We start from the raw sequence: 24,340 nt of genomic DNA on the forward strand, positions 1-24,340 counted from the left end.
TGCCCCCGCCAGGCCCCACCAGGGCGGCTCCTCCGCCCGCACAGGTGAGCTGGAAGCGGCCCCCTTGGGCCGTCCTGCTCCCCAGAGCCCTCGGCACCCCACTGTCTTGGCTCAGCTGAGGGCAGCAGCCAGGGCGGGCCTTGCTTGGCCAGAAGGACCGGGTCCTGCTGTCTCTCTGGGGGGTGGTTATCACTGGGGTTAGTGGTGTTGCCAGGGGATAGCCCAGCTTATGCTCAGCAGGACCTAGTTCCCCTCCAGGCTCCCCTGGGCTTAGCGGTCTCGCAGGGGTCACTGGATCAAGGGCGCGGAGTGGACGCCAACCTCCCGTCCTTGCCCTGGGCTGAGAAGTCGCCTTGGAGTCAGAGCCTGTCAGTCTGGGCGTCACAGTAATGGGGACACCAAGACTGCGGTTTTCCAAGCCAGTAACTTACAAACAGAAGAGCTGCTCTGCTCAGTTTTCAACTGTAGAGCAGCCCCAAGAGAAGGACCCGGGCAGGTCCTGGTCACCGCGCCGGCCCCGGAGCACCTGGGGTTGTGACGTTCGCTCCATGACCTGTGGGCATAGCTCACCAATTTAGCCTGTTTTGCACCGTTTGGATTTGTCCTGCTGGCAATGTTTGCTCTTGTCCGTGTGGGGCATCGGGTCTGTACTGGTTTGTAAAGCCTCCTCACACGTTCAAAGTACTGACCGTCCGAGTGACTCCAGTCCTGATGTTTCCTCAGTTTGTGGTGGCATTTCTACTTATTTATATTTTTAAAAGACACAACGTTATGTGTTTGCCAAAGATATAAACTGTGTCTCTTTACCTCTACCTTCCCTTTTCATTGGCTTCGTTTACTTCCATTGTTTTTACCTTTAGAAAATTTCCCTCCAAAGAGCAAAAGAAATTCTATTCCAGACTTTTTATTTCCAACATCCATAACTTTAACTTTTCCATATTATGCTAAGACCAGGTTGAATTGTTTACTGGACTCCAAGCTTCCCCTCACTTTTTCAAAGTATTTTTGCCAATTGGTTCTTCGAGATGTTCAGTGGGGCTTCATTGATTAAAAAGGGCAGCTTTGGGACTTTGATTGGCATCGCATAAAAACTGCATTGGAACTTGGGAAATTTTGACGATGTTAGGATAGCAATTTGAAGATTTGTCCAAATCTTCATCTATCTCCCACAGTCTGATTTTTTTTTGGGGGGGGGGTGGTGGGCCACGCCATGCGGCTTGCGGGATCTTAGTTCCCTGACCAGGGACTGAATCGGTGCGCCCTGCAGTGGAAGCACGGAGTTCTAACCACTGGACCGCCAGGGAATTCCATCCTGTGGTCTGATTTTTATGGTTTCCTTAGAGTTTGTTTCTTTTTATAAACGAGATAATTTTGCCAGCAACACGGCACTGACACACCTGGCAGATGGGGAAGTAGGGGGGCATAGCTGGTGGAAGAGGTGCGATTCGCACATCTGGTCATCCTCCCCCTGGATCGGGTTTCAGGGAGGGGAGCCCCGGAGGTAAGGAAACGCGAACACTGCCGCAGAGGCTATTTCTCCAGGAAACCATGACCCTGAGGAAGAAACGCAGTTTGTGCAAAGATGTTCTTGAAGTGTTGTTTATCAGAGAAAAGGCCGTTGCATCTCTGTGGATTAACAAAGGATGACCAGCCCAGCAATCCCCAGGACGTGGCTGTGAAGAAATATGACATGGGTGTCAAAGGGACAAGAATGTGGTCACGTCACACTGCGTGCAAACTTCCGGGAGCCGCACGCGCCTTGGGAATGTTTATCAACAGGACAGAAGCCCGAAAGCTGACTTGGAAAGATGTAAACAGTGCCATGCTTTCTGCGTTGTTCCCCCTCTGATTTGCATTCATAACTTACACACATCTGGATTTATGTTTTTTGTTTCCGCCCAGTGGAGCAGAGATCGGACACTGTGCAGGGACGCAGTGGCATCACTTGGTCAGGACGAAGCCCCGGGCAGGGACAGGAGGCAGTCGCTCCCTCTGTCGCTACTGCGCTGGCGGCACTGGTGTCCGTCGTCTGCCTTCTACCTCCCTGGGCACCAGCTGGACAACCGGGTCAGCTGAGGGAGAGAGAAGCCGCGTAGGATGGGTGCTTGGGGAGCACAGCCAGCGCCCAGTTGGCCCCTCCCTCATGGGTATGTGGGGGCACTGAGGCTCGGCCACGGACTAGACGCAGCTGTCCTGACTCCCGGGCACCTTTGCCCGTTTGAGCACTGTGTCCTCGGGGGCTGGGGCTGGAGGACTCCCCAGGAAAACAGTGTGTAGAGAGGAGACACTATCAGAATTGGCTCGGGGGATTGTGGAGGCTGCGAGCCCCAAACCTGCAGGGAGGTGGGCCTGGGGGAGAGCCAGGAGGGCCGATGCACAGTGCCGGGCCCAGGGCGGTCTGCTGGGGAACCCCTCCCACTGATTGCGCGAGGTCCCACACATCACAGAGGGCGATCTCTCTACCCAGAGTCCACTGATGTAAGTGCTCATCGCGTCCAGACACACAAAAGGCAACCATCCCAGGCATGGAGACAGGGGTCTCGGAGGCCCTGCTGTGTTCCTGGCCCGGAAGGCTGCCCCTCTCCTGTGTGGGTGCCTTGCCTCTGGGGGCCCTTCCGGGGGTCCACCTGTGCAAAGAGCCCCGAGGTGACGTGGCACCCCAGCCCCCAGCCAACCCTGACTGAGGCTGCCTCCCTGCAGGCCCCCTGGCCCGTGACCCTCCTTCTGTCCCTCTCACGGGCTGCTCAGGCCGTGCCTCAAATCCCGGTTAAAATCAGAGCCCCCAGCCGACCAAACATCCCTCTCGGGGAGGGTGGGCAGTTGAGCAAATCAAAGTCGAAACGGGAAGCCTGCTTGAATCTGAACCTCAGATAAACACCAAGAACTCCTTTAGTATATATTCTATGCAACACTGGGGCTACGTATTTTTTTAAAAAGCATTCATTGTTTCTCTGTAATTCAAGTTTAACTAGGGACCCTGCATTTTTCTCTGGCTCCCTCGGCCCACCCTCCCTGCACCAGCAGATCCATGACCCTCCGGCCCAGGCCCACTGGGGCCCCCTGCTGCCCAGGGCAGGGACTCAGCCAGGCCTAGGGACGACGACAGCAAGGATATGTGGGTCCAGGAGGGATGCGGGACTGCGGCAGCAGAACCTGACTTGGAGGGAGGGGGCACCTCCTCTTTCCCCAAAGTACGCAGCGTATACAAGGGCAGGGAACTGCCCCGGGGGCGTCCTAGACCCGGGCCGCCTCTCTCACACGGGTGCCCCGGCCTGGTGGCCCCAGAGCCCCCCTCCCCACCCCCCATTCTTTGCCTGAAGGAGGCAAAGCCACTGGCCTGAAGGAGGCTCTAGAAAATTCTCCACTTTGGGAATTCAAGAGGGCCCTGGTCACAGTTCTCGAGACCCCAAGCCTGGTCAGGATGGCCTGGGAGCAGGCTCACATCGCTTTCCTTCCTGGGCGGTTGGGCCTCCCCAGTTCTCACGTGGAGCCGACACGGAGAGCCAGGACTGGGGCTGCAGCTGCTACCTGCCCCTGGCTGTGTGACCCTGGGCAAACGTCAGCCAGGATTTCGAGACGGAAAGAGCATTAGCCCAAGCATGGGGCCTTCCTGCGCTGGGGTCCTGGCTCCTATATCCCATCCTAGAGCAGGCGGGGCCTGGGTAGTGGAACAGGCCTGGCTTAGCTACTGCCCCTGGTCTCCTGGCTGGATGTGGACCCCACAGGGTCTTCCCAGCAAAGCTCCTGGCATGGAGAGTTCCCCTTCCACCGGGGAGGCTTCCCGGTGGTGATGGCATCTCCCCTGGGCTCCTGGGGTGGTGTCACGTCGCACCTAGCAGCCGTCCCAGGGAGGCAGAAGGCCCAGGCCTGGTGTAGGCTCAGGGCACTGGACGTGGGAGGAGCTGGGCGAGCACTGGCACTGCAAGTCCACCCGGTACACCCACAAGGCCAGCCACGATGACCGGGGATACCAGCCTGGGTGCAGAGGCAAGAGGGTCCCGTCGACCCGGGGTCTCCCATGGGTGTGGCTCTGGGAGGAGACAAGACGCGTGCCAGGCATCCTTGGGATTCCTGACCTGACCCTACCCCCCCGCATTCACGGGTAAACTGAGGCTGGAGGAAAAAGCTCCTGCTAGGAGAGGCGTGCTGGTGACCAGGGACCCAAGGGCACCTCGGGCTGTGGTGGCTGAGTGGGTGCTACGGCCCGGTGACTGCTCTCCATGAGGGTCGAGTCCCCGCCAGAAACACACAGACGCAGCAGTGCTTTTTGTAGAGAGCACATAAATATAGTTCAGTCTAGACAGAACACAATAAATAGCTGGTACAAAGACGTCAGACAGCATCAAGCCGGTTCCCGTGTCTGGGCTCCCCGAGCAGAGCTGAGCATCTGGCCACGTGGTGGGCACCGCGGGAAGGTGACCAGGCTCTGCTGTTTTTGAGGTAAAACTTCGTATGAACTTTTCCTTTAAAGCGAAATCCCTGCAGGACACCAGACGTGCAGGGGCAGCGCTGGCCTTCCACCTGGACACCCACAGAGCCACACGAGTCCGGCCACCATGATTACCGGGGTGGAAGTGAAAACATCCTCGGCTAGACAAGAGCCAGGGGCGGCGAGGTGGTGGCTCTGGAAGCCACAGCTTCTCCCAGGCTCGTCCCCGTCCCCGGAGGTTCTTCTCAGGTGAGGTTCTGGGGTGCGGCCAGGTGGGTCCCATTCCTGGGTCCCTGGGCCCATCACCCTGTCCTCAGCTTCAGCACCCGGGACAGCGGCTCCTTGGCGCTGGAGTAGACCAGGTAGGAGCCGGCAGCCGTGCGGAAGGTCTCCCAGTCCCTGCAGCCGAAGGTCGGGAGGCTGTGCACGGCCACGAAGCCTTCATACCCCTGCCACCTGTGGGGAGAGACTGTTAGCCTCGGGACAGGGGCGCCGGCGCCAGGCTGCCCTCAGGGAGAGGAGAAGGTGCCTGGGCGTTGGGGCTCCCACTGTATCCCCCCTGCCGTGATCCTCGCCAGGCCTTCTTCACCTGCTTCTCCCACCGGGCACAGCATGGAGGGGCCCAGCATCCCAGCCTCACAATCCCCCCAGGTTACAATCGCGGGGAGCTGGGCAAGGAGGGGCCTTCTCAGCCTGCAAAGAGGAAACTGAGGCCCGGAAGGGGGGACCTGCCCTGTCCGAGACCCCGCGGCTGCTCTGATCCACCCAGGGTCCTGCTCCCATCCTAGATTGCCTTCGGATTTCTCCGTCGGGCGGGGGATGGGGAGGGCGTCCTGGTGGGTTAATAGTGGGGTCCGAGCTGAAGTCCCCTCCTCACTGCTGGGGTTGGCAGTGAGGCACGGCCCTCAGACACACACCTGGCACCCATCTTTGGAGGCGGGAACCCCACTGCCAGCACACGGCCCTGTGACCCCCGCTCCCACATGAGGATGCTGTACCTAGCCCTTCGTCCTGCCCCAGTCAGCGGTTTCTAGGTTTTGCCCTTCAAAAGGGATTTATCGACAGGTAACTCTGTTTCCATTGGGTGGAGGCCCCAGAGTGGGCCGCCTGGATCAAAAGCAGTCGTAGTTTTAATTTAAATGTTTTTCCAGATGACTTTCTGGAAAGGTTGGGGTGATTCCTGTCCTGGTGGGGAAGGGCCAGCCCTCCCCACCGAACACACACACACACTCAGCACTGCGGGTCTTTAAACAGCGTCCAAACAGATGGGAGATACGCGTCATCCTCACGCTCTGAAACAACAATCTCTAAATGTTTATTCACATTGTCCATTTTTAGTTCTGAAGACCCTATTTATATCTTTTGCCCATTTTTCCAAATTCAAAACAAATCTTTTATTAATTTGTGGGGTTCCTGTTCTGCCATATGTGTTGTGGACAGTTTGTCCTTTGATTTTGAATGGGACGCCCTTTCCATAGAAAACGTTTAAATGTAGGTGGTCGGCCTGGCGGCCTCTTTCCAGCCTAGGGAAGGTCTCACATCTTCTATCTTCTCTGCAGAACTTTGAGGTTTTACAAAGTCATCTTAGCTTTTCTTCTAATATTTCTGTTGTTGAATTTTTAACATTTAAGTGTTTTCTCCTTATAAAATTTACTTTGTGTATAATATGAAGCAGAGGTATAGGTGTGTTTTCTTCCAGATGGACAGAAAATTACAGGAAATTATTTTATTAATTCGTCTTTTTCTCACTGAGCTGAAATATAGCATTATCACACTAGATGATTGTGAAAGATCGGCTCTTTTCTGGACTGTATTCTACTCCTTCTACATATTTGTTTATGTTTAGCAAAAATCATACTGCTTTATTTGCACGCTGTCAGGACCTCCTTCACTATTCTCCTTTTCAACATTTTCTTGGCCATCTTTGAAAATTTTTTCTTCCACATGAATTTTTAAACTACTTAAATTTTTTAAATTTTAAATTACTTAAAATTTTAAATTACTTAAAATTTAAAAATTAATTAAAACTCACTTAAAATTAATATTTTTTTAATTACTTAAAATTTTTAAAATTTTAAATTACTTAAAATTTTAAAAAGTTTTAAATTACTTAAAATTTTAAAATTACTTTTTGTTGAAAACAGCAATTAATTAGAAAGTCTAAAGAAAATTGATGATTTTTCTAATAAAGTATAGATAAGCAAACTCGTCTCAGGAAGAGACGTAGAACCTGATTAAACCAATAGCCACGGGGGAGACTGGACGAGCTGCTCCACAAACACTATTGAAAAGGAACCAGGCCGACGGCTTTGTAACTGAATTTAACCACATCGTAAACAAAACAGATTAGTCCTACTGTTCAAACCATCCCAGCCCACAGGTGTAGGTGGTGTGCCTATTAAGTTAGGTTCCACAGCAAGTGTCCAGAAGAAATCACAGAGCCATTTCATTTCCTATTATAGATACAAAAACCTGAAATCGATCATAATGATTGGTAGCCAGTGACATGTTAAATAATTGCACATCCTCGTTAAGTGACGCTCGGACCAGGGTGCAAGGTCACCTCTCATAAATCATTATGTCAACAGATTGACCGGGAAGATGCGCCAAGCACTAAAGAATGCCCGCGGGGCGAGACTCTGCTCACATCCCGTCAAACTGTGTAACGCCCAGACCGTTCCCATCACATCAGTCAGACGGAACGGGGGTCACTGCTCCTACGATTCAAAATCATCCTGGAATTTCTAGCTAATTGAGACAACTAGATAAGCAGTAAAAGCATTAGAAATACAGAGGCAAAGTTGCTTTTATTTGTAGGTGTTCTTATACTTCTAGAGCTCCCACAGACATTTCTTCGGGAAACCATTAGAACTGAAAGAGATAACGTGGCTGGATGGCCAGACACAACAATTAATTGTCAGGATACGCAGATGGAAATGGACATGTGCTTACAACTAGGAAAACTCCCAGAAGTGAAGGTATTGCGAACACCACAGTGCCTCTAGGACGAAGTGTAAAATTTTATTGAAGGACACGTGAAAAACAGAGGGGTCTACCGTAGCCCTGGATGGAAACGTTTAAAGGATAATATACGAATAACTCTCAAATTACTGTATCCACACACTGCATCTCTGGCCAAATCCAAAGTCGTGAGCCTCAGCGAGACTAGCGGTCACCTGGCTAACCCAGGGGCATCACCCAGACTCAGCCTGCACTCCGGTGCGCTGGGTGCCAGGTGACCCACAGGGCCCGCTAACCTGTGACTCGCTCTGAGCCTGTGGTCACCAGTGGGGAAGGCAAGCACACGCCACGTGAACCGAGGTGGTGAGGAGGGGCACGGCCTTTACCTGTAAATAATACTGTTTACTGAGAAGGTATTTCCGTCGAAGGAGTTTGCAACCACCAGGAAATAATCTTCTCCCACTGAGAAGAACTCCCAGTCCAGAGCACTGCAAAAGCAATGAGCAGACCTTAGGACACGGGACTCGGACATGTTGCCATGGAACTCGGGGGGCTGAGTTCAGCCAGTTCTCCCCCTGATCTCAGAATTCAGGGCGGTAGGTCCCACTTCCAAAATCCACAGAAGGGGGGAGCGATTTTCTGAGTCACACAGCCAGTTGGTCTATTCCCGGGAAATGCAAATTAATTGTTCACTTTTTTAAATAAAATAATTTAATTGTACTAAAATACACAAAACTGTCTGTTTCACCCATTCTTAAGTGCACAGCTCAGCGGCATTAAGCGCAGTCATACTGTTGTGCGACCGTCACCACCATCCACCTCCAGACTTTTTCCATCTTGCCAAACTGAAACTCCGCCCCCATGAAACGCTCCCTCCCATCCCCTCCCCCAGCCCCCGGCCCCCACCGTCCTGCTGTGTGTCCCTATGAATCTGGCTCCTCCAGGGACTGCATATCAGTGGATTCTACTGCATTTGTCCTTTTCTGACTGGCTTACGTCACTGAGCATCATGTCCTCAAGGTTCACCCGTGTTTTCACAGTTGTCAGAATGTCCTTCCTTTCTGAGGCTGAACAATATTCCATTGTAAGAATGGACCCCATTCTACCCATTCCTCTGTCGATGGACACTTGGGTTACAAGTGTCAATGCTGGTGCTATGAACATGGGTGCAAAGGTCACTCACTGAGAAGAGGTTGAAATAGAGGAACAGTCTCAAGCTCGCGGTCACTCCATGAAGGCCTGCAGCACCCCCTGGAGGCGGGAACTTGAGGACACTGGCCGCGAGCTCACCCACTCACCCGCTCCTTCCCTGACAGCCGTTCAGGTGCGAGCAGGGTCTGCTGACACAGAGACATTCCCCACATTTGCAAGCTGTGGTTCTTACTGCAAACAGACCACTGCATCCTGCCTTCAGCAAATGCCTCCTGAACTTGCTAAGGGTGAGTCTGTGCTCAGAGATGGCTCAGTTCCCAGGGGTCTGACAGACGGCTTCCAGGAAGGACATCCCAGAGCCCTGTCTATCCAAGGAGGCCAACCTGGGCATCAGCCATGGTCCCCAAGCACCACTCTGATTACTGCATTACTGTCCTGTGTCCACTTTACAGATAAGGAAACTGAGGCCACAGCCTTGCAGCACGTGGGAGTCACTTGGATGCCAAAGGTCAGGCCGGTGCTTCTGTATCCAGTGGCCTCAGGGTTACGGCTTATTCAGGCAGCAGAGGGCCCTTCTCTCTTGGTCGATACTCACCCCTGGGTTCCTTCTCAGTGGGGCACTGAGGGCGCTAGCCTAGAGCTCCTACAGGACCCTAGATGTGAGAGGGCCCATGGGGGTCCCTGGGGACATGCAGGGGGGGCTGAGGCCAGTGGGGGCCCTGGGGCTCCTCACTGCTTCCTTCTTCTACTGTTTGGAAGCCTGTCTCAGGCCACTTCCAGGCATGGCCAGTCACGATTCGGTCATTAAAAAAAGTCGTGGCCGTGACCATGCTCAGTGAGGGGCAGCACCTCGTGCTGCGGGCAGCAGGGCAGCCGTGTGGTCCCCGTGCAGTATCCTGCCAGTCGCAGCTGGGTTCTAAAACCGAGGCCGTGGAAAAGACGCCAGCAGCAAAGTGCTGACTTACACTGTCTGCCCCACAGCTCACATCAGGGGCTGCGTTGCTTTAATCCAGGAGGAAGCGAACGTCTGGCGTGACTTCCCGCTCTCCCTCCAGAGCAGCGGGACAGTAAAGCCACTGACGGTAATGGGAGGCATCTCTTTACCCTTCAGAACCACACCATTTGGTCAAAAGGTGGAGACGGACAGATATCCATCAACTGATGAGGGATGAACAAAGTGTGGTAAATAAATACAGCGGAATATTCCTCAGTCATTAAAAGGGGTGAAGCACTGACGTACAACGTAGGTGAGCCTTGAACACACGCCGAGTGAGAGAAGCCACACGCAACAGACCACAACCTATGTATTCCATTCACAGGCAGCGTCCAGAACGGGGAAACCCAGAGGGACGGAAAGCAGACTGGTGGGTGCCGGAGGCTGGGGAGGTGGGGGGAGGGGCAAAGGTAGCTGAAGGGCGGGGTTTCTTTTGAGGTGATGAAAATATTCTAAAGTCACTGTGGTGATGGCTGCACACACTTGTGAATTTAGTTTAAAACACACACACACAAGCCACATCGTTTGAAAGCAGAGTCAAGGTTACAACAGGAGCCACTATCACTCAGCTGGCCCTGGAGAAAGGTCTGCAGGGAGTGGGGAGTGAGACCACGTCACGCCTCCAGGAAGCGGGTGGGGCACCCGTGGCTTCCGGGAGGCACAGGCGCGCTGCCATCTGCGGGCTACCGGGCGGGAAGCGGGTCCCCCTGGATCCCTGCCCCCCACCGCGCCCCGGTACCTGCAGGTGCGGATCTCCTGGAACCTGACGAACGTCTGCGCGGTGACGTTCAGCTCGTAGATGACGGAGTCGATGACGTAGGAGTCGTTTTGCACTTGCATTTCCACGTCGTAGCGGTGACTATTTGCGACGGCAAGAAACACCCTCTCCCCGATGTGGAAAACCTCCCAGTCTGCAGCGCCAAACGTCTGGGATGGTGAGAAGGGGGCCAAGAGCACGCGTGAATGGAGACCCTCGGAATGGCCACCCACGCGCTCCAGCCCCTGCGTGCTCCAGGCGCCAGGTCGGGGCCCTCCCGCCAGCACGGCTCTTCCCAGCCTCACTGCACATGAGTCAGGGGACCATCTGCATAGAGTGCTTCTTACCACCTGTGCCGCCCACTCCCCCATGCCCCAGTGTGCCCATCCAGGAGGTCCAGCTGCTACAACATCTCTGCCAGGGAGCCCTCCCTGCTCCCCGCAGTCAGGCTCTGAACTCCAAAGCAAACTCTAGGGACCTCTGGAGTTTCTCACTACACGCTGTCTCTGGCCTGAGGCTCTCCTTTGGCTCTAGGGACCACCCCATCTCTGGGTTCCTGTGCTGTCCCTCTGAAATCACTTATCACCCTCGAGGGTGAGGTGTACGTAGGGCAACAGGGCTGGACCTTTACGTGAATAGCCGGCTGCCAAGCCTTGGTCCCAGACCTCGAGCTGCATGAGCTGATTTGTGGGTGGGACCCAGGAGGAAGTTACGGCCAGCATCTCGGGGGTGCTGGGGTGAGGGTGCATGGGGAAGGGGAGGACCAGAGGGGTCCAGATCCAGGCCCTGATCTGAGCCCTGAAGAGAGAGGGTGGGGCAGAAACAAAAGCAGTGACCACCCCTGAAGGCGGCAAGCGGCAGGGGCTTAAGTGGAGGCAGGGGAGATGTGGCAGCTCCCGCAGCAGTGAGGGGCCTGTGGCTGGTGGAACAGCGGCCAAAGCTCCTGGGGACCCCGAACCACAGCCTGAGGAGGCCGCTGGGGTCTGAGATCCCACGTCAGCAGAAAGGGGTTGACTCTGTTCCCATGGGCTGGCGAGGGCTGCAGAAGCGCCGATGGGACACTTGGCACGAAATTGTCTTTAAATGTTTTCCTCTTGGCTTCCAGCTTCTGGTCCTGGTGGAGACACTTACACTAGACTGAGCCTCCTGCTGGTAATAATCGTGAGCTCTGGATGCGATGCCTAAAAAGGTGAAGGTGCTGGACAAGGGCCGAGGCAGGTGGAGAGTGGAGGGGACGCGACCCCCGGATGCACGTTTATCTGACGTTTTCTCTGAGGGCACTCCCCATCCTGGGGCGCGTGGGCACGGCACTCGAATGGCGGCAGCAGGCTGGTTGGGCATGGGAGTCCAAGTGAGAGTTTGGGGCTTGCAGAGTCTCTAGAAATGGAAGGGGACTACCCTAGGAAGGAGGGAACCCCAGAAGGGGGAGCCCCAATGTCTCCTTAGTAACTTCTTTCAAGTCCTGTCCAGCTCCTGAGGTGTACACACAGGGGACAAGATCCCAGGGACCCAGAGACAAACAATAACTGAGAGGCTGAAGGAACTGACCAGAGAGTTAAGCACCTGGGGAAACAGGCAGGCGAATGTGACCCATAATCAAGAGAAGCAACAGCAAGTAGAAATAGGTGGACACAGTGCAAATATTGGAGTTAACAGATGCAAACTTTACAGTAGCTATGATCAGAATCTATGGGGAAATATGTGTGTGATGACCAATGAGATGGGGAGATTTGGAAAGCTAGGAAAACTCTAAAAGGAGCCAAATAGAAATCCTACCTGAAGAGGAAAGTATCTGTATTCACAAATCTATTGCATGGGTTCAAGAGCTATCAGGACCATCCAGAAGAAAGAATCAGTGAACTAGAAGAGAGACTGATAGACATTGCCTGAATTGAAGCACAGAAAGGGGGAAAAACGTTTACAATAGGGATTTCCCTGGTGGCGCAGTGGTTAAGAAACCGCCTACCAATGCAGGGGACACGGGTGCGAGCCCTGGTGCGGAAAGATCCCACGTGCTGCAGAGCAGCTAAGCCTGTGCGTCACACTGCTGAGCCTGCACTCTAGAGCCCGTGAGCCACAACATGAGAAGCCACCACAACGAGAAGCCCGTGCACCACAAGGAAGAGCAGCCCCCACTCGCCGCAACTAGAGAAAGCCTGTGTGCAGCAACGGAGACCCAATGCAGCCATAAATAAATAAATAAATATGTAAAAAAAAACATTTATAATAAAGGTGAACAGAGGCTCTATGACTGAGGAATAGTATAATGCAGTCTAACGTGCGTGTAATTGCGTCACAGAAGGAAAAGAAAAGAGAATGAGGCAGAAGAAACATTTAAATAAATGATGGCTAATATTTTTCCAAATTTGATTAAAAACCACAGATCCAAGAAGATCAGAGACCCCAACCAGAATAAAGACAAAAAACCCCCACACCTTGACACATCATATTTAAATATCCGAGAATAGATGGAGAAGATTGCAAAAGCCACCAGAGGAAGACGACACATTCGATATAGGGAAACAGTGGTACCAATGGTACCCGACGTCTCATCAGAAACAGTGGAAGCTTGACGTCAACAGAAAACCATCTTTAATGTAAACGAAAGAAAAAACGTGAACCCAGAATTCTACAACCAGTGAAAATATCCTTCAAGGTAGAATGAAGTCATTTTCAGGTAAAAGTGGTCGAAAGAGTTGCCAGCAGACCTGCTCTACGAGAAGTACCGAAGGAAGCTGTGAAGCTGAAGGGTGGTTACACCACAAGGAGAGTCGTGTCTGTGGAAGGGATGCAGAGGGCGTTGGGAATGGTGAGCCTCTGGGTGTAAAGACAACCGACAGCAAAAATGATAAATTGTGGAGCTTATAACCTAAGTAGACGTGTGAGTCTATACATGCTCACAGTAGCCGGACAGCCGGGTGGGGGTAAACGAAATCATGTTGTTGTAAGGTTATTACATTAGATGTAAGGTATAATATTAATTCAAAATAGATTGTACACCTGAAACTAACACAACATTGTTAATCAGCTATACTCTGATATAAAATAAAAAAATTTTAATTTGAATTGTACATATTAACAGGGACTCGTGGTTAATAAAAAATAGACTGTAGTAAGTTGAATACATATGCCGTAATTACTGGAGCACACAATTGCACAACACATTGAATCAATACGAAAAAGAGGAGATAGATAGAAGACTACGTATGTGACAGAGGGCTTGTATCCAGAATATGTAAGGAACTCCTACCTATCAATAATGAAAGGCAGAAAATAAAATAAAATATGGGTAAAAGACTTGAATAGGCATTTCGCAAGGGGGCTCTAGCAAGCCAGCAGGTGGATGGAAACCCGCCATCTAGTCACCAGGGGATTTTGACTTAAAACCCACACTGCGGTGCCGCTTCACACCCAACAAGTAAAACTGCAAATACAGACAAAACCCGGTGTTGGCAAGAGCGCGGGGCGGCTGGAGCTCATGCTGTGCGGGGGAGTGTGTGAAGTGGTAGAATCGTTTCGGAAAACTGCTCGGCAATGTCTGCAAAGTTAAACATCCGCCTACCTTATGGCCCAGAATTCCACTCAAGAGAAATAAAAACAATTTGCCCACGGAAAGCCTTGATGAGATGCCTGTAGTAGATTTATTCACGACAGTGAAAAGCTGGGAACAGCTCAGGTTGGACGGACAAGGAACCGAGCCTGGAAGCCACGCAGCGCACAGGCTCGTGGACCGGGCTGCTTCCTGGGGACACCGTGCGTCCCCAGACGCAGGTGGTCGTGGCGGGGGCAGAGCCAGTCACCCGACGCCCAGCGATGCTGGAGGAACACTCGCATCCCCACCCCACGTGGGAAGCGGCTCCGTTTTTCTTTACCCGGACCGGGCAGGGCGAGTCTGATGACTGCCCCTCCTCGGAGGTCCCTTCCCCGCTTGTAGATGGGTCCGCGCCGCCCAGCGCGCCCTCTGGCCCCGGCGGGTCCGGTACCCGGCCAGGTCGCCCGGCTTGGTGTTTTCTCCACGCCCAGCAGAGGGCGTCGCCGCCCGGTTCGCGGAGCCCCGATCCCGGGCAGAGCCGCTGCCCTTGAAACAGGCCTGGGCCCGTCCTGAGGAGCCGAAACAAGGGAGCTCAAGCTAAAAGTGACACACGAGGACAAGGACAGGGGCCAGGACACCTGGCGTTGCCAACCTCTTCCGGGCCAGGAGCTGGGCTGAGGCCTTTGTGCATTGGCGTCCTCTCCTCACCGCTGCTCCGGAGGTGGCACTATGTCCCCTGGGGTCACCCGGAAACTTTCGAGCTGGTGGGGACACTCGGGCCCGCGGGGCTTCCAGCCTCATCTGCTCTGTGGCCGCTTCATAGTCGACCGACGTTAAAGACCCGCACGAGTGTGCAGTGACACGCGCGCCAGCTCTGGCAGGTCGCAGAAACCACCAGAGAGGCCGGTGGGTGAGATCGCCAGCTCCTCCCACCCCGGTGCTGATGAGACCACGTCAGCGGGAAACGCCCACACCCGCACACACACCTGCACACACGTGCACGTGTGCAGACACACAAGACACCTGCATGCACACACCTGTGTATACACGTGCACACACCTGCATGGACACCATTTTACACACAATTCTGCATGCATACAAGTGTATACATGTGCACACACCTGCAGGTACACAAGCTTTTATGTACACACCCACCTGTATACACCTGTATGCCCTTATACCTGATGCACACACATGCATTGTGTATATACATGCACACGCTTGCAAGCACGCACGTGTACACACCCACACAGGACAAGGGGCCAGGGCTGGTCTGAAGAGGGGGTATCCCACAGATTGCCAGGGCTGCCTTCCAGCTCCGACTCACTCCACCCTCCGCTCACTTGCCTTGAGCCCCAGCGCGCAGGGGGAGAGGCGTGCAGATGGGGGTCGGTGAAGGGGCTGTCAGGGCCTGGGAAACGGGGAGAAGGGCCGGGAACCCAGGAGGAAGGATGGGGGCGTGGCCAGCGGCAGGGAGGTGGGGAGGAGCATCCAGGTGGGCGTGGCTTAGCGCGGGCGGGGCGGGTAGGGGAGGTGTGCTCTCACCCTACCTCTGCTGTGCGCGCAGCTGCGTCAGGCGGCAGATACAGCAAGTACGCGGCGCCTCGTTCAATTTGAATTTCAGTGTATGTGTATGGACACGCTTTTACTGAACAATGATTCATTGTTTATCTGGATTCACATTGAACTGGGTGTCCGGTATTTCATCCGCCAGAGGCTGGCAGAGACCAGCATGGGGCCCCCGGCTCACAGTCACTGGCTAGCGACGAGCTCTCCTCGCAGGGTGGGACCAGCACCTGCGCCCTCAGCCAGAGGCTGCGCTGCCCCCGCTCGGAAGTGAATGGGGGACCGTCCCCACCCAGGGCTGCTCCAGCCTGGGCAGGGCGTGAGCGGGCCTGAGGCCCCGCTGTCAGGCCGCTCCTGGACTCTAAGCGCATTAGGGACTCATCAGGGAGAGAAGAAGCAGTTCCCACATCAAACCCTGCCTGGCGCCGGAGCAAGGAGGCCAGGCACCTGCTGGGCTGGTGGGCCCTTCCCGCCCTCCTGAGCGGAATTCCCCCGGAGCTCTGCCCTGGAGTCCCCTGGCTGCGGCTCTGGAACACCTGGAGGGACGATGGTGCTTCCAGGACTTGGCAGCCGGGAGCACCTGGAACCCCTGACGGCCTCCCTTGAGGGTGGGTGGGCTCCCGGTAACCAGCGGATCACTTGCTGGGGAGGAGGCCCTCAGGTTCCGGCTCTGATGGAGCAAAGACCCAAGGTCTGGGAGTGCCTGGGGAGGGAGGGGCGGGGCGCGCTGCCTGGGGAAGACAGGCAGCCCCCCAAAGGGCCCTGGGGGGACGCTGCCATTCCCACTGTGGGCAGCTGGCTAAGGTGGGTGAGGGTCCCATCCTAGGAGGCTTCAGGCGGTGCCCCTCCCAGCTCTCCCCTGGCCCAGCAGCCCCTCCAAACCTTGCTCCTCCCCAGGCCGCCTGGTCCACTGCCCGCTCCTGCCTCACAGAGCAGACCCGCGGCACAGGAGGAAGCACCAGGGCCCTTGCCAGCACCTGAGCCCGGCCCCTCCCGGCGCTGACTGCTGAGGGCGCTCTCACACCACCCTCCTTACAGACGTGCCTCCTTTTCCTTCGTTTCTGGACGTCTACATTCCCGGTGGAGACTACGTTTCTGACAAGCCCACAGCTCCATCCTCATCCCCAGACACCCACTGATAGCTCTGGGCAGCGCCTCTGCCCGTCCCCTCCACCTGCCCCGACGCACGGCTTCCTGGGGTTCACTAGCCCTCTCCACTGGGGCCCCTGTCAGCCCTCAGCTGCGCCCCCCACCCCGAGTCTCCCACTGCTCTCGGTTCTCTTTTCTGCCAGCGGCACCTCCATCAGCCCGCCTCCCAGGCGATAAAGCCCACCATCTTGGTCCACCATTCCCCTCCCCCCTCCCTCGGCCCCTCCGTTCTGGGTCTACACGTGATGACTGTGACCACAGGCCCCACAGCCAGACAGCTCAGGGAGCAGAAACCCCAGGGGCTGGAGGCTGGATTTCTGTGGCCAGAGCCCATCCTTCCTGCACACACCCCGCTCGGACCTCCTTTGGTCCAAGATGGCGAGGTTGGAGCTGTGGTCTCTGCCACCTGAGGAAGGTTCCAGGATTCCTGGTGGGAGAGGCGGGGAGGTCTGGAGGGTGGGGCTGAGGAATTCGTCCAGGGTGGGCAGCCAGCCTCCCACGTACACCTGAGCCACAGACCTGGCGTGGGCATGGCCCGGGCCCTCCGGGTGAGCGGAACTCACCCCGCAGCCCTGGGACCCCGCCCAGCGCCCCTCCCAGCACCTTCCGTGTGCACAGCTTTGCAAACACCGGCATGCGCCCTTGCCCGGCCGTCTGTCCACAAAGGTTTCCCTGCGGTGTGGGCACCTCTCCACCCACACATGCTTTCAAAGCACCGGCCTCTCCTGCTTCAAAGCCCATGGCCGTGAGAGATGGTGCAAAGCTCCAAATCAAGTGGAAACACATGAAGACATCGCCAGGACCTAAGAGGATTAAAACACAGTATGAAAAGTGCTGGCAGAACATGAAAGTGGGACCTCATGGGTTCTGAGGACTCGGGTGTGAAGAAACACGGGTCATAAGAGAAGGCAGCCTTCAGGCAGGGCTCCGCAGTTGTTTGCGGGCTCGGGCGGCAGCACTGCCCCCTCGCAGCCCCCACAGTCACTCTGCCCGCTGGCCAGAGACACGCTCTCTCACAGCCACTGTGGTCCTGCTCTCGCCCGCCCTTGTGGGTGATTCTTCCAGCTGACGTCCCACCCCTCAGCTGGTTCTCCTTTAGGTCCTGTAACCCGGATGGCCCCCGCCCTGGCTCAGCTAGCACCGTCGCTGCCCCTTGGCCCGGCCTCCCTTCTGTGTCTGAGCCTACGGCAGGGCTGGGTGCAGACTGGAGCTGAATCCAGATGCAGCCTGAAATGCAGAGTTTCAGGGTCTCACATACCTGGAGCCAGCACACTGGGGGGCGTTCAAGGAGATTGACCAGAATCTCCTTGGGATTTGGAACATACTGCACGGGGGACAATGGCAGGAACTGAAGACTACTCTGAGAGATCTGCGGTGACTGTTTCCAAATATCTAGCAGACAAGCCGGTGGAACAGGGGAGCAGACTCCTGTGGTGTCCAGAGAGCACAGTCCTGCAGCCTGGCACAGAGGCCCGGCAAGCGGCCTTCTGGCCAACCACACAGGTCCCTAGCAGGGCGTCACACCAAGCATGTGATATGAGGAGGGTTCCTGCAGCTGTTTGGGGAGATTATCATCCTGTAGCTGCCAACACTGTGATCCAGCCTCACCTACATCTGAGCAAGAGGCCAGTTTAGGAAGGTCTTCATCAAGGGCCTCAACCAGGTCCCCAGCTCCCCGGGGCACAGCGGCCAGTGACAACGCCACCCACTGCCAGGCTCAACGTTAAACATACACAGAAAACTAAGGGTCCTCCAGATGTTTTATAAAAGACCTAGAACATGAGAGTCAGGCTACAACATATACATACACTCATACTGGAAGAAACTGAGCTGGTTCTAGGAACAGAATAGAATTTTAAAAAATTATAATTATCAGACTTCCCTGGTGGTGCAGTGGTTAAGAATCCACCTGCCAATGCAGGGGACATGGGTTCGAGCCCTGGTCCAGGAAGATCCCATATGCCGTGGAGCAACTAAGCCGTGAGCCACAACTACTGAGCCTGCGCTCTAGAGCCCGCGAGCCACAACTACTGAAGCCCCCGTGCCTAGAGCCTGTGCTCCACAACAAGAGAAGCCACCACGATAAGAAGTCCGTGCACCGCAATGAAGAGTAGCCCCCACTCGCCACAACTAGAGAAAGCCTGCACACAGCAACGAAGACCCAATGCAGCCAAAAATAAATATAAATAAAATAAATAAACTTAAAAAGAAAAGAAATTACACAAACTCTTAAAAAAATAAAATTATAATTATCTTCAGAAGTATTCAAGAAGATACCGCATTTATAGAATAAATACAGAATGCCGTTAAAGGGAAGAGTTCTTGGATATTAAAAACACGATTCCTAGCATTACAAGAAGATGCTCATCAACAGGATTAGAGAATAAAGGTAAGGAAAGCTTCTAGGTTGTAGAAAAAGAAAAGATAGATTCAATCCAGGAGATCCGAAAGCTGGCTAACCGTTCTAGAGAGAGGGGAGCGTGAGACGATCAAGAAAAGCTAAGAAAATCTCCCAGGCCTGGGGACGCACGCCTTCAGGTTGAAAGGGCACGGAGACCAATCAGACAGGAAGCACAGGAAACCACTGCGAAGAAGCCTGTGGGCACTGAGGGCAGAGAAGGTCATAGGAAGGCACCTGGGGAGGCAGGGGCTGCCCTCGGTGTTTCCAAGGAAACTTCCCCCCTAAAATCCTGCATGCGGTACATGAGGCAGGGTAAAGGATGCAGCCACCATGAGTGTCCACACTTCCCGCCACAGAAGGTCGCCCTCACTGGGATGAAGCCGGCGAGGTCACGGCTTCCCCCAGCCTGTGGCTGTGCTGTCGGGGCACGTGGCCCACGTGGCTGCGGAGGGCGAGGGGTGAGCGCTCACCCTCAGCCCAGGATTGACGTGGGCTCACTCTGCTCGACACACATTGGCTGGTCCTGGTCACATAACCTGGCTGAGCTGCAGGGACGCTGGGGAGTGTCGGGGAGCACCTGGAAGGCGGGGTGTCCTTGAGGTCAACCAGAACACCGGACATCAGATTTGGACACGGTGGCTGCAGCCAAAGATGGCGGTAAAGGAAAGTTCCAGAAAGGGGACCATTGTCAGTTCTAGAGACAGTCAGCCCAGACAGCACAGGCAGGAGGGCCCAGGAGGGGGGTTATGGGAAAAGAGGGAGGGGTCTTCACGGGCCCACACCGGCCAGAGGCCTTGCAGACGCGATGGGAGCACCAACACGCGGGTGGAAACTCAGGAGGCACTGAAGACGCGGTGTTCACAGGGGCTCTCGGGGACGGGGATGGCCAGCAAGAAGCCGGGGGACGTTACCATGTGCAGAGACGGGGGTTTTCTTCCCCAGAAAGGAAAGGAGAGGGAGGGAAGGACTTCAGAAAAAGCAATTAGGAGCTTGTCGAAAAACATTATGTGCAGCACATGGGGTCCACGTATGAAGTGAGCCACGTGTGGTGGGCTTGTGGCATGAAAGGAGAGTCTGAACCGCATTCAGGGACTGTCCCCTGGGGTGGCACGAAGGTCATCCCACCACTGAAGCCACTGAGAAGGGAGTGATCACAGCCGCGCCCTTGGCTCTGCGCGAACGACATTGGGACGCAGCCAGGACGATGCAAATGCCGACAGTGGCTCTCGATTTTAGAATCACCCGTGGGGGCTCGGCCTGGGGTCTGACACTGAGAGGGACAAGCTGGGCGGCTTGGAGGGAGGAGGCCGAGGGAAGGTGGGAGGAGGGTTGGGGCCCCACATCGTCACCCTGGACCACGGTGGGCGTGAAGCGGGGATGCCGACGCCGCCCGCTAGCCCGGGGCCCAGCGGCTCACGCGTGGTTCAGCCGGGCACCTGGGGCCACGCCACGTAATAAAGGCTTCTCGCTGCCTCAGCCAGAGGTCCCTCCAGGCAGCCCACGACAGCGGGGACCAGCTGAGGGACACTCAAGTTCTGCGGGGAAGGTGGACAGTGCTGCCACCACAGCTGACCAGGTCAGAGGCCAGCTGCCTGCTGCTCCAGGGCAAGAGCCTGGCGCCCACATAAAGGTGGGTCAGACCGTGAGGGCCCCCAGGGGCCAGGGGACCCGGCTGAGCAGCCGGGCTGCCGGAGACTCCGTGCCAGGGCAGCCCTCCGCCTCATTTAGGGCTCCCAGGCTATATTCGGGGTCCCAGGGGCTCAGCCTGAGCCTTATTCTGGGGAGGCGCCTGGGCGCAGAGGCCCGGGCTGGGGCCCTGGTCCTGGCTCGTGCGGCCCGGGTCCTGCGTCGCCCAGGCGCCAGGCAGAGGTGCGGGGCCGGCAGGGAGCGCAGGGTCCTTACCAGGAAGGACTGGAAGAGCTGGAAGCTGCCGCCCAGCCGCACGTACAGGTGGGACTGCAGCTGCGTGGACGTGCCGTTGAAGGCGTTGGCCACGGCCAGGAAGGCGTAGGGCCCCACCGTGAAGAACTCCCAGTCGCAGGCGCCCGACGTGGCGACGGTCTGGTTGGCCTCGAAGAGCCGGGCCCCTGGGCTCCACTTGTAGATGACACTGTAGATGTTGTGGTCGCTGCCTGGAAGCCGAGCGCCATGGAAGGAGGGAGACGGGCTGCCGTGGCCTCGCGGCGGCCTTGGCAAGACCCTGCCCGCCCGGACCCTGCCCCAGGCCCTGCAGCCCGTCCAGTCCAGCCAGGCCCTGCTCTCCTGCACCCTCCCCAGGCCCCCAGCAGTGGCAACGCCCTTCACGTGACCTTCCTGCCTCTGTGCCCCGATGAGAACCCTCGGGGGTCCCAGCTTCGGATGGCTCCAGAGCCCCCGAGGCCTTGCAGCACGCTGGAGGTGGGACCCCCGCCCTCCCCAGCCTCACCCCTCACACTGTCCACCATCCCCTTCGCGCTCCCCGCCGCCGGTCAGGCCTGTCCGGAACGTGCTCCCTGGAGCTCCTCACCCACCCCCAGGGCTGGGCCAGCCTCTCCCGGGACACTCACTCCCATGGGGGGTACTGGGTGGCGGGCTCCTGGGGTCCTCTCTGCCCATGAGCGGTGGTGGGGTCTCCTCCCTGGCCCCCCGCCCGCCGCCAGAGTTCCCCGGCAGGTGTAGACTCAGGTGATCGCTGAGCCGCAGAGCCTGCCGAGGCCAGAGGTGCCCTGCAGGGCCGACTGCCCCCCGGGGCCCTGTCCCCCAAGAGCTACAAGGCAGGGAAGGGCTCACTGTGGCCACGCAGGGCAGTCACCTGGCCCAGAAGCCAGGTTTCCCAGGCCCTCCCAGGACTGTCCCCCACTGCATCCCACAGAGTTTGTGCCCAGAATGGAGAAGGGCAGGGACGCCCTTACCTGGACAGATGAGGGGGTGCCCAGGTGTGTCCTCCCTCAGACGCCACTGTCAGATTGCCAAGCCCGAGGACACGGGCCACGTGTGGTTTATTACACATTTTTAATGAGATACACTGAACCCTGCAGGTGACCCTGCCCTGGCCGTGGAGCCCAGGCCATAGCCCCTACCTTCCCGGTGGTTGGCCACGGCCAGGAAGTGCTCCCCGGACACCTCGAAGGCCTCCCAGTCCCGGGCGCCGTGGGTGAGGACCCTCTGGTACGGTGCGAACCTCCGCCTTCTCTGGCTCCATTTGTAAATGACAGAGAACTCCTGACCCTTTTCATTCGGTTCAAAATTAGCCACAGCCAGGAAGATCTGGGGAGAGGACCGGGACAGCGTTCTCGTGATCCGCGCGAGGGGTCCGGCACTCGAGGCTTCTGAACACCGGCCTCGGGACAGGGGCTGAGCCGGGACTGACGGCCTGGGGCGGGCCCAAGAGCCCACGACTGACTCTCCGGATCTTCATCACATTAAGACCCGCAGCCGCATCCGCATGTAGCAGCCCATGAGCTCCGTTCCTGTCTCCCAAGCCCAGGAAAAGCTTTACGCACGGAAATGTTCTTCAGCACCGGGTGAAGAGGAAAACTCTTAATGCCCTGCTGTCTCAGGAAGCACATGTTTGTCACGCAGTCGAGGACAACATGGCAACGCCCTACGTGTGACGTGAGCTGGAGGCCAGATGGTGGGTTGTGTGATGAGGCAGGAGCCGGAAGCCCGGGGGTGGGGCACGCTCACGGCGGCTGAAGCAGCCCCAGGTACACTCTGCCGCTGCTTAGGGGACGGGGCAGACCTTTTTCTTAGTTTTCTGAAGTTCCCAATTTTTCTTTGATATCAAGTTGTTTTTTATAATGAAAAAATATAAACCTTTAAAATGTCATCAACCATAAAACCAGAGGGCTAGTCACCCCTTCACCAGGCTGGCTGGGAGCGCAGGACCCTGAGGGTCGGCAGCGACGGGGAACAGAGGTCTGTCTGTTTCGCTCAGTTTTGTCCCCCGTGGGGGGGGACACCTGCCCAGGTGAGGGCAGGGCTGCACCTGGCACACGTGTTAGTGAGCAAGTGACTTGGGGGCGGGCTCGGGGAGGTAAAGAGAAAACTCTCACAAGGGGATGACCCTCTTAGCCACGACCCGTGGGCCACTGCTCAACGCAGCCCTGGTGGAAGGAAGGGGAGGCTGCCCGCGAGGCTTTCCCACCCAAGGCCTCTGGGCCAAGCTCACCATCCTCACCTGTCCCTCCATTAGGGCATCACGTGTCCCCACTGTGTATGGAGTGAGTAAAGGAAGGCTGGGAATGGAGGCCTATTTTCATTCTGACGTGATGTCCGCCCTGCTGACTGGTTTAGGTCAGATTATCTCCAAGGTTTAAGGAGGCGGTGGTGGGTCTGCACGGAGCTGGGGAGCACCTCAGACATGGGCTGATCTCTATTTTGCGGAAGCCAAACAGACTTTCTCAGTCACATTCTGGACACAGAGACACAGCCGCGCCTGACTTTAAAAGGCATTTAGAACCTGCACGAGGCTTCGAAACCAGTAGAAGTGCCTTTCCCCATAAAATCTACATAAGGAGCCCCAACCTTTGGGCTCTGTGGGGTTTCCCAAGGTAAAAAGGATCGAGAAAGACTCCGAATGCAGACTTGCCTTTTTTCCAATGGTGAAATGTCTCCAGGACTGCGCTTGGTGCGTGGGAATGTCCTGGTACGAGGAGAACTTCCCGTCGGCCCATTTGTAGATGGCGGACGTGGTTTTCCGGTTGGCAGTGGCCACGAAGAGCCCGGCCCCAGGGATGACGAAGACCTCGATACCCAGTGTCTCCGAGTTCGTGAACAGGCTCTGATGCTCCTCCACGTACTCCAGCCTTTCTTTGGCTTGTGATAGAGACACAGAGACCCAGTTAATGCTTCCCAGGACAGAAGCCTGGACGGACGTCCAGGGGTGCAACCCCAGGGACCTGGGCCATGACCCGGAGCACTGTGGCCTTGAGTGCCGTGCCGCCCTCACCAGGAGGCCTGGCAAAGGAGCCTCTCATCCCCGCACAGGTTTTAGGGTCTGCAGAGCCCCCAGGGATACTAGTCGGGTGGAACTGACACGTCAAATCCCTACTAGATGTTTCCCACGGCTCACGGCTTCCACGAAAGGCTGTGCCCTGATGGGAACTAGAGAGTAGAGGCCACGGCTCGGGGACTTTCCCCCGGAGCCAGTTCCCATTTCCCGAGGACCCCCTTGGGGAGCATCACGGAACCTCTCCTCACCTCCCCGCCAACAGAACCACTCCTGGGCTCCCGGCACCATCGTGTCCAATGTTGACCCGAGTGGGCGGAGAGGGTAAGGAGAGCAGGTGGGGCTCCTGGAGCGGGGCTGGCCCCCTCGGGGAGGTTCGAGAGCTGAGAGCCTGCCAGCCTACCAGTAGGGCCCAGGAGGGCACGCATTTCCAGGTGAGGCACGCGGGCTCACTGCTCCGTGGGGGTGT

General features: G+C 56.3%; 1 protein-coding gene across 1 annotated transcript in view; it reads right to left on the reverse strand.

Moving 5' to 3' along the window:
* Positions 1–4,731: 4,731 nt before the first annotated feature.
* Positions 4,732–24,340, reverse strand: part of TSPEAR (thrombospondin type laminin G domain and EAR repeats) — a 59,321-nt gene continuing 39,712 nt past the window's right edge. Inside the window, exons 7-12 of the mRNA XM_060149477.1 lie at positions 23,512–23,738; positions 22,001–22,187; positions 20,844–21,073; positions 10,276–10,463; positions 7,777–7,878; positions 4,732–4,885 (exon numbers count right to left, since the gene is read on the reverse strand). Of these exons, the coding sequence (XP_060005460.1) occupies positions 4,732–4,885; positions 7,777–7,878; positions 10,276–10,463; positions 20,844–21,073; positions 22,001–22,187; positions 23,512–23,738 (1,088 nt within the window). The remainder of the gene's footprint in view (positions 4,886–7,776; positions 7,879–10,275; positions 10,464–20,843; positions 21,074–22,000; positions 22,188–23,511; positions 23,739–24,340) is intronic.

The sequence above is a fragment of the Lagenorhynchus albirostris genome, chromosome 5, assembly GCF_949774975.1.
Source record: "Lagenorhynchus albirostris chromosome 5, mLagAlb1.1, whole genome shotgun sequence".
Taxonomy (NCBI): Eukaryota; Metazoa; Chordata; class Mammalia; order Artiodactyla; family Delphinidae; genus Lagenorhynchus; species Lagenorhynchus albirostris.